Below are 15,163 nucleotides of genomic sequence, written 5' to 3' on the forward strand. Positions count from 1 at the left end.
CGTACATGTACGAATTACCTTTCACATTTAGTTTGTCAATGAGGCAGAGGTCACATCTGGCAGAGTTACTGAGTCACTGGTGTAGGAATCTGAAACCCAAACTCCCTCCACTGAATTCTCTCCCTCGCCTTTGTAAATGTTCTGTTTCACCAATAAAGGGCTGTCAGCCTCAAGATTTAAAGATTTAAGCTTGAAGGGGCTATAATTATTTCTCTAGGGCTCTGTCGAGATTTCTGTAGCTTACTCATTCATGGTTCCCACGTGATTTTGTATTTGTCATTTTTTTTCCCTCCACAACAGAAGTTTTTAAATTGCTCCACACAAATGGAAAACTAAGGTGAACACAATAAATCTGAACTTGACTTTCCATACCTATCACAACTGTGAAAAGGCTGAGTAATGAGTGATTAGGACAGTGATTATAATGGTGGGCTTTTATTAGAAAGATAAACTGTCTTTGCCCAGGTTATCCCTTGGTAAGGTCGTTTAAGTGGCGTTTTCACTTTCTCCTTTTTTCTTTCACTCGTAGGTCCTGAATGTTCCCAGAACTACACAACGCCTAGTGGGGTGATAAAGTCCCCTGGATTCCCTGAAAAATATCCCAACAGCCTAGAATGCACCTATATTATCTTTGCACCAAAGATGTCGGAGATTATCCTGGAATTTGAAAGCTTTGACCTGGAATCAGACTCAAACCCTCCCGGGGGGATGTTTTGTCGCTATGACCGGCTAGAAATATGGGATGGATTCCCTGATGGTAAGAACGGCAGAAAGCACCCCTAAAAGGAAAGGATCTGGGGGAAGGGCCCTGGGATGCTTTTACAAGCATCATAATACATGCATCATTTTAAAAAGTAGCTCAAAAGGAGGAGGCAAAACAGTAACTTTACGCAGAGCAGTGATGAAATATTTGATCCCGGGAAGACTTGGTAACTTTCTAGTCTAATTCCTTCATTTTATAGTTAAGGAAACAGAGGCCATAAAAGACTATGCAAGTTCTCATAACTATTTTGATGGCAAAATTGGGACCAACCTCTGGTTTTCCTGACTGAAGTATTTTGCTCATTTCATTGACCTGCCTATGGGTTATTAATTCATCAGCTCACCAGAGGATGAGCTCTTAAGACATTAGTTAGATCAAACCAGTCATTTTGCAAATGCAGAGACTAAGGACCAGAGAGGTTAAGTACCTGCTAAAATTTTAACAGTGAAATATGCATCTGTTATGCTACCAAAACGTTTAGAAATTTCGGAAAGGAAGGAGGAGACCATTTGGACATTCCTAGTTTAGATGGATTCCTTGTCTTCTCTCTAGGGGATTTTTATCTTTGGCGATTCAAATCGCCTCAGTACATCTTTGGTACACCTTGTTCCTATCATCTGAATTCATCATGCATTCAAAAAATATATTTATTGAGCGCCTGCCATGGGCCAGACGCTGTTGTAGCCTCTTGGTAAACAAGGCAACGATGGCCACCGTGTTTAGATTCTGCCCAGGTGGTGGGGGTGGGGGGCGGGGAGGGAATGAGGTAATAAACAGTGCATATTACAGAGAAATGAATTATGTGCATGGAATGCTAGAAGGCAAGAAGCGCTATAAACAAACACACAAAAAAAGAAAAGATGACAAATTAAAGTTAAGGCATGAGAAGAACTAAGGTTAGGGGAGAGGGATGGGTGGAATTTTTAAATAGGGCAGTCAGGTCAGGACTTATTCAGAAAGTGAGAAGGATTTCAAGGAAGCAGGGGAGGTAGCCCTGTGGCCAGCTAAATGAAAGTTTTCCATTTCAATCTTGTGAATTAGAAAGTGAATGGCCAAAATACACACCCAAATTCTGAACAGAGGGAGATAATATCAAATAATTTGTTGCAGCTGCATTGCTTGTCTTGTGTTTAGTCTGGTTTAATAGTAAGATTTCTCTGGAGAACACACTCTACACAGATCAGAAAGGGCGGCTTGGAAGTGCTTACAAATCGTGCAGTTAGAGATTTGGAATCATCTATAAAATAGTCAGATATTGTTATCAAGATGGAGGAAAGAATATTTAAGTAAATTGTAAACGCAGAGTAGTGTAATGTGAAAGAGATTGCCTTTGTCTTGGAAATGACATTAAAACGAACAGTGTAATTCAGCTTAGATATGTTCCTCAACAGTAAACAGCACTGGAGAAAATCTGGATTTAGAGAAAGCTTATGTTGTCATTGGAGCAAATGGGTGAGTTATCATTAGTTTAGCCTCTTCTTTGCCTTTTTACCATGTAAATAGGGTTATGATGATCTTATCAAAACTCCCTCATTAAGTAATGAGATTTGCCCAAACAGAGCACTGATTGATTTCCAAGCATTCAATCCGATAATTAGGAAAACAATATTGTAATAGTATTGTAATAATAGTTGGAACATTTAATAATGGGTTTATTTGTTCACAACCCAAATTTGCAGCCTTCCTTTCTAGAACTTATATTTAAAATGACATCTGAAAAGAAAGTCCAATCAACCAACTTATGTAGAAAGGAGCACATTGTTATTAGTGTCAAGGGTTTTCCAAAGTAGTAATTTTCTGGCTCTAGAAAATCACTGAGTTGAAGCGAAGAACAATTAACAATACGGTTGTCAGCCTTGCAATTCACCCATGTTTTAAACTATGGTGTCTTTGACTTATTCCCAGAGAAAACTGGCTTTGGAATATGAAAACTGTGATCGTGATCATATATTTGTTAATATTGATCTTCCAGCCTGCGCCAGCATCACAGCTCATTCTTTTTTAGGCAAAATGAAAGACTGTGTCCTCCTGGGGATTTTTTTTTATCAGTGGCACTAGAGACAAGTTTGTCATCGTAGTTCAACACATAGAGCTCCTTGCCAGGAAAATTGCTTTTAGTCTTTGATATCCTTTCCAAAAACAACAACAAGAAGGCGCTGAAGGCTTGTAACCATCAAGTGATTTTATGTTGCATTTTATCATAAACATTGAATTCGAGAACTAAGTAATTGAAAGCGACCCATTGACGCAGGTTGACTTTGAAGACAAGCAGTTTACTCCAAAACTCGAGATCCAAGGCGTGCACGTGGCGAACCCCACTTCTCCAGCTAGCACTTTCTTTGAAGTGCCATAGAGTCACAAGTAGCAGCTCTGGAGTCATTGATGGAAGTTTATATGTGCCTTGAGAGCCACGAGTTAAGCTCTGGCTAGAAATGCTCTTGCTGAACTGTGGAGCCAAACGTGTATGCCTAGCTCACAGCATCTGGGTGCAGATGAAGCCAGCCCTCCATCCAGGCTAGGGAAAAAGCTGGAACTGTGGCTGTGACCTACACTCCCCAAATTATCAACCATTTTTTCTAATTAATTTATTTATTTATTTTGCTGTGTTGGGTCTTCATTGCTGCGCGCAAGCTTTCTCTAGTTGAGGTTAGGAGGGGGTACTCTTCGTTGCGGTGCGCAGGGTTCTCAGTGTGGTGGCTTCTCTTGTTGCGGAGCACAGGCTCTTGAGTGAACGGGATTCAGTAGTCATAGCACGCAGCCTCAGTAGTTGTGGCGCATGGGCTTAGTTGCTCCATGGCATGTGGAATCTTCCCGGACCAGGGATCGAACCCGTGTCCCCTGCATTGGTAGGCATTTTCTTAACCATTGAGCCACCAGAGAAGTCCAACCATTTTAGGAATAAGCTTCATAAAAGCTGGATTGAATTCTGCTTGGTTTTTATTTAGTTTTATATTAAAATTAACCTTCTAAAATATAAATATAAAATATTGATGATATAAAATATCAATAATGTAAACATTCCAAAATATAAATGACATAAATGCGCACGTTCTTTTTTCTGGGGAAAAGTTACAAAATCCAGATATTCTCCACCAAAAGGTTTATGCTAAGAAAAGTAGACGTGGTCTATCTTGTACCTTTTTTAAATGATTCCCCTTTCTTGTTTATTTATTCAAAATACCTCATTTAAAATGTACCTCCTTATAGTAGATTGTTGCCTTTTTTCTATAAAAAGCTGGCAGAAAGCCAAATTGTCCGATTCTGAGGTAGGATTATAATTAATCAAGGGATTCGTGGGAAAATACAAAGAATGGGATTTTGCCATTTCCTGTTGCAGGTGTATCTTTCAAACAGCACAAATACCGTGTTGCCTCCACACCTGAGAAGCTATGATCATCGCAGGCCTGCTCTCCCCCAAGAGAGAGCTTAGTACGTGTTGCTTAAATTCTCCAATCATTCCATTTTTGAATTATACTTCTGTTTGTGTGACAGCTTGTATTCATCTCCTTGGCCTTTGGTGCCACCATGACCGGACATAGAGAACCCAAGAGCTGTGATCATGTAAACCCACAGATGAGCGCGCACACAAGACAGACCAGGGTCCTGCAGCCGCTCTGGCTCAGATCAATATTGCGTTAGCTTGCCAGGCTAAGGTCTCACTGTTGTTCGGGAAAATTCAATACTTCTTTGTGTTATAGTCGAAAAAGCCTTTCACTCTCCTATCTTGAGGGCTGCTAAAGAGAGTTGCATGCTGCTGTCCCGAGGCAATACTCAGAAGGACAGAAGGCAGATTTACCCGGCATGTCTTCAACATTATAAACCAGTGAGTCATGGAGACTGTCTAAATTATGAGTCTGCACTAGACAAGTTCTCTTCTGTTTGCTCTTTCAAAGAGACTCCCCCTACCGCCCTCCCCAGAGGAACTGGGTGACAGCGGAGGGGAGGGGAGGCGGCCGGAGCTGGGGGAGGGTGGTGACTGCCGCTTCCCTTGTGTGCTTGTATTCTTGGTAAGGTCAGTGACTGTGGTGATCCAAGGACGACCCCCAGGATTAAGGCTGTAAAAGTTTGCCCACAAACTGAAGAAAAAGAAAGTTATGAAACCACAATGATGGAAGTTAAATGAGGGAAAAGAGTGAGGGAGGATGAATAGACTCTAAGCCTCCCATTAAGACTGCAGACCAGAAATGAGATTCTTTTTGAGGAAAGGAAAGACCTGAGTTTATGACTCTGGCGAGATATGTTCACGCATATGTTACTGGCAACTTTGCGCTCCAGAGGCGAAGGGAAAAAGTGTTGAAGGGCTGATAGGGCCACACTCAGAATGAAGAAAACTTGGCAAAGACCTAGCACTTGTTGTAGAAGAATCTGAGGCCAGGATGAAAGCTGGAGAGAAACAGAAAGCGGTGAGAGTTTCATCTGAGATGCTGTCTTCTGCCAACCGGGAAACCTGATATCACGACCTTTCCCCTCATTCTGCAGAACCACTGTCCACAGCCACGTGGTGCCCTGAGGGCCATCTGTATCCATCCCCTAAATCCCTCCTTGTCCTCTTCCTAGTAAGGCAGTTGACACACACAAATGTTTGGGTGCTGGAGAGTGAGGGGTGACAGTAGAGAGAAATTGGTCACATCCATTACTTTGAGTGCATGGAGAAGTTAGCTCTCCAAACTTATCACTTTGTGCTAACTCAAATAGTAAACCACTTTAGTTTCTTTCTTTTCTTTCCTTTTATTTTTTAAAGAGGGCTGGCCAAGAACTGAAAACCCAGGATCTGAGCACGGTAAAAAGCAGGGTGCTCAGGTAGCCACCTGCCAGGAGCTCAGCTGGCATGTGGGAATCCAGGGAGGCCAGTTCTCATGGGGCTCACTTTCTCAGTCTCACACGAAGCTTCTCCCAACCCTCACCACCCACCTTCTGCGTCCAAGCGGCACACACCAGCCTTGGAACCCTACAGCCCTGCCAAAGGCCCATCCCTCCAGAGAAAGGTCCACCTACTGTGCCTCCTTGAACAAAGCAATAACTCTTAGTCAAAGTGCACAGAACCATGGATTTCTTGGAGGGGAGAATGGTCCACACCAGATTGTCCTTCTAAGCCCAAACCATCTGGTATGTTTTTTACCATATGTGCGATGAAAAAAATCTAGAGAAAAGGAGATTTTTTTTTTTTTTTTTTGTCTTTCTGCTAATCTGTACAGGGAAATGGAAAGATTCGCCAAGCCTAGAGGACTTCCGCACTGTCTATAAGGCAACTTACAGTTGCTAGTTGCCATGGTTGGTCTAAAAGCACTTCAGCAAAGGGATGGCCAATTTAAGCCAAATGACAATTTGACTTGATCACACATGAGTCAGTGTCCCCAGTCTTTTTCTGCCTCCGTTACTGCCTCTTTCCCAGTGTTCAGTCAAGTGGCCGCTTTGGGTCATCTCTTGGTCCCTGGACACAAGTGCAATGCAGTCACCTGTCTAAGGTTTGGAAGATAAAAAAACTGAGACAAAGTCAGAAAGATGCATTTTCTTTTGTTTTGATTACAATTTGCTATTATGTGTAAATTATTGGTATCTATAGTTTCTAAATTTTTGTTGCAATTATTAGTCTTCAGATACAGCCCTGACTAGGACATAATCTACTGTCCTTTGTCTAAGTCTGTGATGTTTATCATAACGAGGCTCTAAGGCTGAAAGCTGGAAAGAGCAAGAAAGTGGGGGTTACCCAGGGCTGGGTCAGACCTTGGTACCACTCTGGGGCCAGGATGGGTTTCCAGAACATTCCCTAGGACCCCCTGCTAGGGCAGGGCTAGTGAGGACAGGCGACTCCAAGAGCCCTGGTGATCACAGCCTGGCTAGAGTTTCCAGGCACTGGACCGTGTGTACCATGCGGTCCTGGAGATGAATGCCAGGTTGCATTTGACAGCCCGAATCTCCTTTGCAATCAAAGCAAGCATTTCGATTTTGTCCGTGAAAACAGTCCTGCTCACTGGGGAATGTGGTTATGCCTGTCATTGCCCTTCTGAGCACACTTAAAAATCCTCTCCACAAACCCGATCCAATATGTTCACTGCAAAACAATTAACTAGGGAAGACTTGCTTTGGGTAAGAAAACATTTCTGGGTTCCACTGGGACCCATGTTTGCAAATGGTTCTGCTGGCATCTGCTGCGGAAGGAAGGTATTTTCACGGTCTCTGCATTTCTCTCTCTGCAGTTGGTCCCCACATCGGGCGTTACTGTGGGCAGAAAACACCAGGTCGAATTCGCTCCTCATCGGGCATCCTGTCCATGGTTTTCTACACGGACAGTGCCATAGCCAAAGAAGGCTTCTCGGCAAACTACAGCGTCTTGCAAGGCAGTGTTTCAGAAGGTCAGTATTTACACCTCTTGCAAAGCCCTGCGGTAAATAGTCACTGTTATTTCTCCTCACCCACCTGCGGCCCCGTGAAACACTGCAGACATATTTCGTGAGTTGGAGCACCAAATGTTTCTTTCTCTCTTTCAAATGGTTTTTGTGAATATCAGTAAGAAGTACTCTTTGGGGTGTTTTCTTAAAATTATGTGTGAGAAGACTGCTTGTAAGCCTCTGAAATTATGGGAGAAAAAGTGGGAAATGGCAAAACTGTGCCTTGAAACAGTTGAAATGTGGCCAGACCACCTACCTGGCACCCTCCTGTGTGTATTGGCCAGAGAGCCAGGAAAGGACAGGCATCAATCCCAGATGATGAGGACCAATCAGCATCAGTGTGGTCCACTGACAGGCAGGCAGGTAGAAGGGATGGTGCATGGTGGTTTAGTTTGGGGATACCTTGGTGGAAGCTGTTTTTGTTTTTCTTGCGTGAATAAAAGTGGATATTCATTTAAAGAAGCATGTTTTTATTTCTGTTATCACTTTCCAGAAAAGAAAAAATGTAATATGTTTTTGCAGCTTATTAAAATACTCACAATGTTATGTGGCAGCCTAGATGGGAAGGGAGTTTGGGGGAGAATGGATACATGTATATGTATAGCTGAGTCCCTTTGCTGTGCACCTGAAACTATCACAGCATTGTTAATAGGCTATACTCCAATATAAAATAAAAAGTAAAAATATATGTATACATATATATATATATTAGGAAAAAAGAATTTTTAAATATAGCTGAAATGTAAAAGGGTGATGGATTTCTTAAATGATAGGAAGAAATGGTAAGAAAGAACTACATACCTGTTAACACAAAATTAAAATTTTTCACTTGAAAAAATAAACAAAACAAAATGAAATAAAATACTCAACCTGTCTCAAAGTTGATGTGGTCTCCAGCTCTTTTAAGGGCCCAAGGGAAAAAGCCTGAAAGAACAATGAATAATTTGTGTTTCATCAGTTTTAGCTGCCAGGTTGTGATGTAGTACAGGGAGAAGGGAGGGGAGTTAGGAGACCTGTCCCACGGATATGCTCATATCTTTTCTACCAGATCTTACTGGAAAACAAAAAGGCCAATTAAACTTCAAAATCTTATTTGTACTTAATTTATTTGGTTAATTCATTCATGTATTTTTGTGCCTATTTTATATTTCAAATAACAAACCTAAGCTAAAAAAAGTGTGAAACTAGTGAAAGAATAACTTTTATGCCATAAAACCTTATTAATTATGATAGAAAATTCAGAAAATGTGGAATTTTGGTTAGTTGAGGTTTTTCTGGATAATTAGGAATCTTCTTTTTAATTTCTAAAGTTTTTTTTTTGCACTTTGGTACTTTGAATTCACATTTCCTAAAATTGATTATTCACTTCCCAGTATCATAGTTCATATTTCATTATTTGCTGAATATATGAGCCCTAATGGAAGATATGTTTTCATGATTCGCGGTCCATTGTGAATATTACTGTTTATGCTGTAAAACTGTGGTGCTCTTTGGGACCCTATGGTACTGCAGCTTACCCTGATATACTCAGGTGTTTTAGTAAAATAAATCGATGGAGTTAATTCCCATGGCCAGGCCAGACCAGGGACGTAACAAAAGGGAGTCCGAGAGGGGAGGCCTGGATGCCAATTGCAGGGAATCTGAAAGATGGAGCGTGAAGGTGTACTTAGCCCGCCAAATACGGGCTGTAAATGGACAAAGAGTCTCTTTCACTTTTATTAGATCTTAGAGGAAATAGTAAATTTTATTTAAACGTAACTCGATGTGTATGCATACGATATATCTGCATACATTCAACTTTGAAAATAAATCAGAATTTCCATCATTTCCCAAAAAGTTTCTAACAGTATCTGTCAACCCCTGTCCAGTTGGAAAAATAACTAATCAACTATGAGCTCTTCAAAGCCTCGCTTTTAAGAATTCTTGCCATGAAAATGCACACATCTGTGCTACAGTCCAAAAAGTCCCTCGCTGTCACCTTTTGTAAGGCTTTGTGTGAACATCACAATGAACCTTTTAGTTCTCCAGATCAAAAAAGGAAATATGCCTCCTACGTCCCCTTCATTTTGATGACTTCGGGCCATTTTTTTTTTCCCTTCAGACTTCAAGTGTATGGAAGCTCTGGGCATGGAATCTGGAGAGATTCACTCTGACCAGATCACAGCTTCTTCCCAGTACAGCACCAACTGGTCTGCCGAACGCTCCCGCCTCCACTATCCTGAGAATGGGTGGACCCCTGGAGAGGATTCCTACAAAGAATGGATCCAGGTATGTGCTTATACTTGGCACACTCAGGGTGGAAGATCTGGGTCATCTAAAAGGTTGTTGAGATAAAGCAGTGCTGTGACAAATGCCTTCCAACGAGAAGGACGAGGGACCACCGAGTGTAATCGCTGCAGAATTTACCGGATCAGAGAAAAGCAGGCCCAGGTGACATCCCTGAAAACCCATTTATGTTCTCAGATACTTACATATGACTCTTAAAGAATCTGAGCACAGATGTCTCACTTGGGTAACAACTGAGAGATCTGATTTTTTTTTCCCAAACAGCTACACAGATTCTATTGATGTGCTTCCTACTTCAATAGATTTTTATTTCCTTGATGAAATATATTAACCGTACTTGAAGGTGTGCATGAAGTCACTGTTTTGTAAGGGGGTTTGTTTGTTTGTTTGCTCAGGGTAGAAGAAGAGAAGAACGGAGTTGAGGTTTACTTTCCCACACTGGTCCACATAGCACATCCCGAGAAGTGGTTTAATTGAAGGCATTGGTCTCTGTGAATTATATACAGGCACATACGTATGAAATGTACGCATCTCTAACCTTAATAGTGATGTCGGCTCTGCTTTCCCCACTTTGCTGTGACTCTCCCCTCCCTGCCTTCACCCTTCCACTCCCCCCAGGCTCCCCTCCTCTGCACCCCCACCCGGACTCATCTCCAGCTCATACCTGGCCCCACTCCCAAAGTCTAAACTTATCCAACCTTGATGTCTGGATACTCCCACCCAAGGTCTGATGTTCATGTTCTTGACTTTTTCACCCACTGTCAAATGAAACATCATATCTGGCTGTGTGGGTTAAGCTGTGGGCAAATTATCCAATGTTATTTGCTGAAGGACCCAGATTTCCTTTTCAAGAGAGTGGGCAGAGCCTGTCTTGCTCTCATTGGGAGATATTTAAAAATGACTAATTCGCAGGGAGAGTTTCTAAGCAAGAAAAAAAATACCAGGATGATTAATCCCCTATTTTCTACATCTATGGCTGTTTCAGTCTTTTGAGCACAAATAGCAGATTTTGTTTTACTTTGGAAAGGTCAATATTAGTTTAACATACACTTAAAGTGAAATGGCCTATTTCAGGAGACTGAACTCACACTAACCTCGAAATGATAACACCGAGAAATGTGTAGAGGGTGAGAAAAGGCTTTTACCTTGGGATTGCTGAATCCAGCTCTCGATGAAGTCAGAAATGAAATGAACTTGCCTACGTCAAAATAGCTCTTGGAAACTTGTCTTTCCCCATCCCCACACCAATGAGCAGTTCGGTGTGATTGACAGATGTGCCTCTGGAGAGACGCTTACATTTTGCAGTGCTAAGCATGTTTGCATGGTAATGTAGTCGTATTCTCGGTGATGTGGAGAAAGCTCAGTAATTTAGGGACGGTGGTCTTGCAAGAGTTCTGAAAATGCAACTGTAGCAATTCTTCCCTGCAAGGAATTCTGTGTCAGTAGAAGCATGGAGACAGAACGGGCTCTCACAAAGCATTTGTCAATGGGACAGAGTTTACATCACTGTCAGGACTTGGGCGCCATTTGAGATAAATCTCAAATGGTCCAACTCTTTCTATCAAAGTATGGTCGGGATAAGCTAAGTAACCCAAACCCCCCGGCCAAGAAGGTCTCCTTCTTGCTCATGCCACCACCTCCCCATCTCTGGTCAGCAGGGGGTCTGCCCCACATCTTCTCACACCAGGACCTAGTTGGAGGGAGAGGCCATCATCTGAAACCTGTCACCAAGGCAGAGGGAGGAAGGGAGTGTGGTCAAGCACTCTGGCTCATGAGACCCCATTGAGGAGCACGTCACCAAATTCATTGCCAACACGCATCCCACGGCCACACTTCACTTCTGAGGGGCAGCAATTCCACACGTGCTGGAGGGAGAACAGCTAGAAATACTTGGTGACAACACAAACAAAACTTGGGCCATTCATGGGATAGTTGGCATTTCTGGAGTATTTACTGTGTGCCCTGACTTCTGCTGAGTACTTGACACATGTTTATTTAATCCTTACAGCAATCCCGTGATGGAGGTACAGTTATCCTCATTTTTAAAATGAGGACCCTGTGGTTCAGAGAGATGAGTCAATATCCAAGGTCATGGTTAGTGATCAGGCTTGGAAGCAAGGTCTGCTGGACTCTAACACCTGCTTCTTCGCACTTCAATGTGCTTTATCTTTAATTCCTATAAATTCAGGTGTTATCTTGTGACACATCAGTCCCCTCCCTTTATACTTTTCCTCATGCTAAGAAGGCTTATGCCAGGATGAGTTGGGGGCTTCCTGTTTCTAAACCAAGAATGCGGGGCCCTTGCTCCCCCATCCTTTCAGGAGGCGAATGTCAGAGGAGCTCAGCATCAGTTCACCTTGAGGGAAAATGATCTTTTTCTCCTGCGGGAGCTCAGCGGGCTCATTTCCATGCTTGTTGCATCTTGTGTACATGGTGGGAGCTGTTAACATCCTCCCATCACCTAATTATGAATAATTTCATGTGTGTCCAGCTTTTCCAACACTCCTTGCAAGTGGCAATCTTGTCGTTTTCCTTGGAGAGATGTTTTATAAATTAACCCACAAACACAGCATAAGGGAGGCTGAGGGCAGGAGGCACATACCTCCTATCACAGGACCCTTCACACCCGACAGTGTGCACATCAGAATACAGATGGCGTTTGTTTCCTATTTCGGCTTTGTCATATTTTGCATGAAATGTACCCCACTAAACATGTTGCTGTAGCAACAAGGACAAACACTTGCATATGTTAAATTAATAAGGCAGCCCTGGAAGCTGACTCTCCCTCAAGACAGGAACAGTCTTTGGTTCAATTGTTTTCTCTAGGAAATTACCGAGTGACATAAAAAAACAATGCATCGTTAACCGCCCATGTGGGTGTCCTCCTTGGTGCTTCCTGTGGGATCTGTTGTCTGGCAAAAAGCTTAAGGACCAGGCAAGAAGCCTTTTAGTGAGGAGGAGCATGAAGGGAAGTCCCAACGTGGACATTTCCACGTGGTCACATCCTGCTCCAAAGGCCACTTCATATCCTGAGAGACAAAAACCTCCTACTTGTCGATTGCAGAGTTAATCACCCTATGAGATTTGCCTATTTTTTTTTCAGAGTATTCCATTCTGGTCCGTGTCCTAGACTACTCATCTTATTATCATTCCATCTTTATCTTCTTTTTGTTTCTGGTTAAACAATCAAGGATTCCAAGAAAAGACTCAGTGTATCAATGGCACTATAAAAATTCTTAATTTTCCAGCACATAATTAGAGCCCAAGCCATTCACCTCACTGACACTGAGTTTCTTTTCCTATAAAATAAAGGTAAGGTAGCCTTCCCCATTCAAGCCCTGGCAGTCCACAAGACTGTGAATCTCAGGGAAAAGCAGGCTCGGATTTTTCTTTTCAGATCTGCAAACTAAGTGCGTAGACTGTGTCTGATCAGAAGACGTGTTCTCCTAAATCCTGGTGTAGCCATTCACACACAAAGCAGAATTTAATTCGTTAATTATTTCGATGTTTTATTAATGATAGTGTTCACCGCACTGTAAACAGATTTATCCTTCTAGCTCTAATTAAAGCTCTTGGGAGTGCTTTCCTCAAAACAACTGTGACTTTGTCCTGATTAAAATGCCAGGAGACAAGAGAAAAGAAAAAAGGCAAGAGACATAATGCTTGGATGGGATATGAACTCTGTTGATCCGAAGAAATGAAAACGGCACTAGGGACTAATCGATTACTACACCCTCCAGTGACTTTAGAAATAGAATTTGTTGACAAACCAACTCACATTGAAAGTCTGCTTGTCTCCAAATTTGGTAGCATTTTCTTCTGTGGGGGGAAAAGATCGGTGCTGGATTATTGATGCCTTCACTTACTCTAGAGGAGCAGAAAGCAGTTGGCTTCTAAACCACATCCTGTTGGGTTTGGTCCATCAGCCCTATTTTGATTTAATCCCACAGAAATCTCCAAGACGACCCTCTGTAGCTGTAGGAATACATCAGCAAGCCCCTTCTCTGTTCACTACGCTTTTTGGTAGAAATGTTCATTCTGAGAGATGAGGAGAAGGAAAGTTCCAGAAGAGAGCAGCTCACACTGACCTGCTGTGGAAGCTTGTTTCAGTGTTTTCCTTTTGCCTTAGATGTGTTCCCCTTGGATAATATTCCGCATTTCCTAACTGAAGGAACTTTGAAAGCAGACACCAGTAACCAAAGGCCTTGGTGTAAGGAGTTGGGCTGAACTGAGTCAAAACACAGCTACAACACCACACACACACACACACACACACACACACACACACACACACTCACACACTCACACACACTCAGGGTCCACTCACACCATAGGGTCAAAGAAAGTAGGTGTCCTCTTTCAGGGTCAACACGTGGAGCTGGTCAAATCCAAGCAGCCCTGAGGTTGCTTTGAGGATTTTAAAATTCATTTTAAGACACGTTCTAACAACCAAACCTTATGTTTCTAAAGCATTTTCCCTTTATAAAAGCCCCTTTTCATACACACTCCATTTTAGTCTAGAGTGTAAGTTAAGGGGACCAGAGGCTTTTTATCTGCATCTTCCTATGAGGAAGCTGAAGCCCAGAGAGGTTAAATAGGTCATCAGGTCCCGATTTGGGGAAAAGCTGCAACTTGTGGGGAAAGTCAGCCTCACGGGACCGTAGGGGACTTCCTTCCTCAAGCTTGGGACGTGAGTCACTGGGCGCCGGGAGAGCTGGAGGGCAGGCGGCCCGTCACAGCTTGGGGGCAGATCTAAGCCAGGCCCGGGTGCAGCTGGCCTTTGCAGAGCTCTCTGGCCGTTGGAATTGTGAGGTTTTCACCTCCTGCCCTGTCAAATGCAGTAAGCCCTGCAGATCTTCTCATGCCAGCTATACCAAGCAAAGCCAAAAGCCTGATGAGGTCTTACAGTCACAGAGGAAACTGCCGTTCCTCTCGCCAGGTTCCAGCCCCCACCCGCTAAGGTCTTCCCATTAGTCGGGGGGGTGGGGGGGGTCCTTCAAGGTTTACTACCCACACCGCCCCCACATCCACCTAGGGCTGGGAGTTGCTGCTAGAGCTGCTGCTACCAGTAACCTCCACCGTGGCTCCTGTCGTGATTCAGAAACTGAATCTCAGTTACAGCTTGCTAAGAATGGAGACAAAAGATCATTTAAAGGCATGGACCTGATTTCAAGAGCTAAGAAGGGGCTAGCTGGGCATCCTTTATATGCCACATGGAATGAAATAACTCATGCATTTCTTGGAAATGTTCCCTCTGACACACAGCATTATTATACATTTTTATCACATTTTAGGTGGGGAGAGGTGAGTGTTACTTCCTCGATTAGAAGAATTTCTCATCTGAAACCCTTAGTTTCCTTCTTTAAAGTGAGGGTTTCCCCAAATAGAAAGTAGAAGCTGAAGTAATTTATCTCAAAGCTCTTGAACGTCATTTATTTTCACAAGTTTCATCTCAATTTCTTTCCTTCTCAACTTTCTTGGACAAATCTTTCACTCTTATATGCATGTGCTAAGTTAGTTTGTGATTTTTCATACAATTGCTGGTTTCTAGCAGGTTTATAATCTGTGTTCAGAATCGGTTCTATGTGCTGAATTGGACTAATCCAGAGCATGTATGTTATGAACATGTCAAGTTATCCTGACCGTAAACATTCTGTGCTTACAGACCAGACACTCCGGGGGTGGGGCGGATTTTCTCATTCAGATCATTAGCAAATTGCTGAAA

At 42.8% G+C, this 15,163-nt stretch overlaps 1 protein-coding gene across 8 annotated transcripts in view; it reads left to right on the forward strand.

Moving 5' to 3' along the window:
• Nucleotides 1-15,163, forward strand: part of NRP1 (neuropilin 1) — a 139,629-nt gene that overhangs the window by 60,850 nt on the left and 63,616 nt on the right. For all 8 annotated transcript variants that reach the window (XR_009053215.1, XM_057731954.1, XM_057731953.1 and 5 more), the window contains 3 exons: nucleotides 530-757; nucleotides 6,961-7,116; nucleotides 9,254-9,420. Coding sequence is in view for 7 of the 8 variants with exons in the window: in XM_057731954.1 (XP_057587937.1) it covers nucleotides 530-757; nucleotides 6,961-7,116; nucleotides 9,254-9,420 (551 nt within the window). In the remaining variant the exon portion in view is untranslated. The remainder of the gene's footprint in view (nucleotides 1-529; nucleotides 758-6,960; nucleotides 7,117-9,253; nucleotides 9,421-15,163) is intronic.

This window comes from Hippopotamus amphibius, chromosome 4 (assembly GCF_030028045.1).
Source record: "Hippopotamus amphibius kiboko isolate mHipAmp2 chromosome 4, mHipAmp2.hap2, whole genome shotgun sequence".
Lineage (NCBI taxonomy): Eukaryota > Metazoa > Chordata > Mammalia > Artiodactyla > Hippopotamidae > Hippopotamus > Hippopotamus amphibius.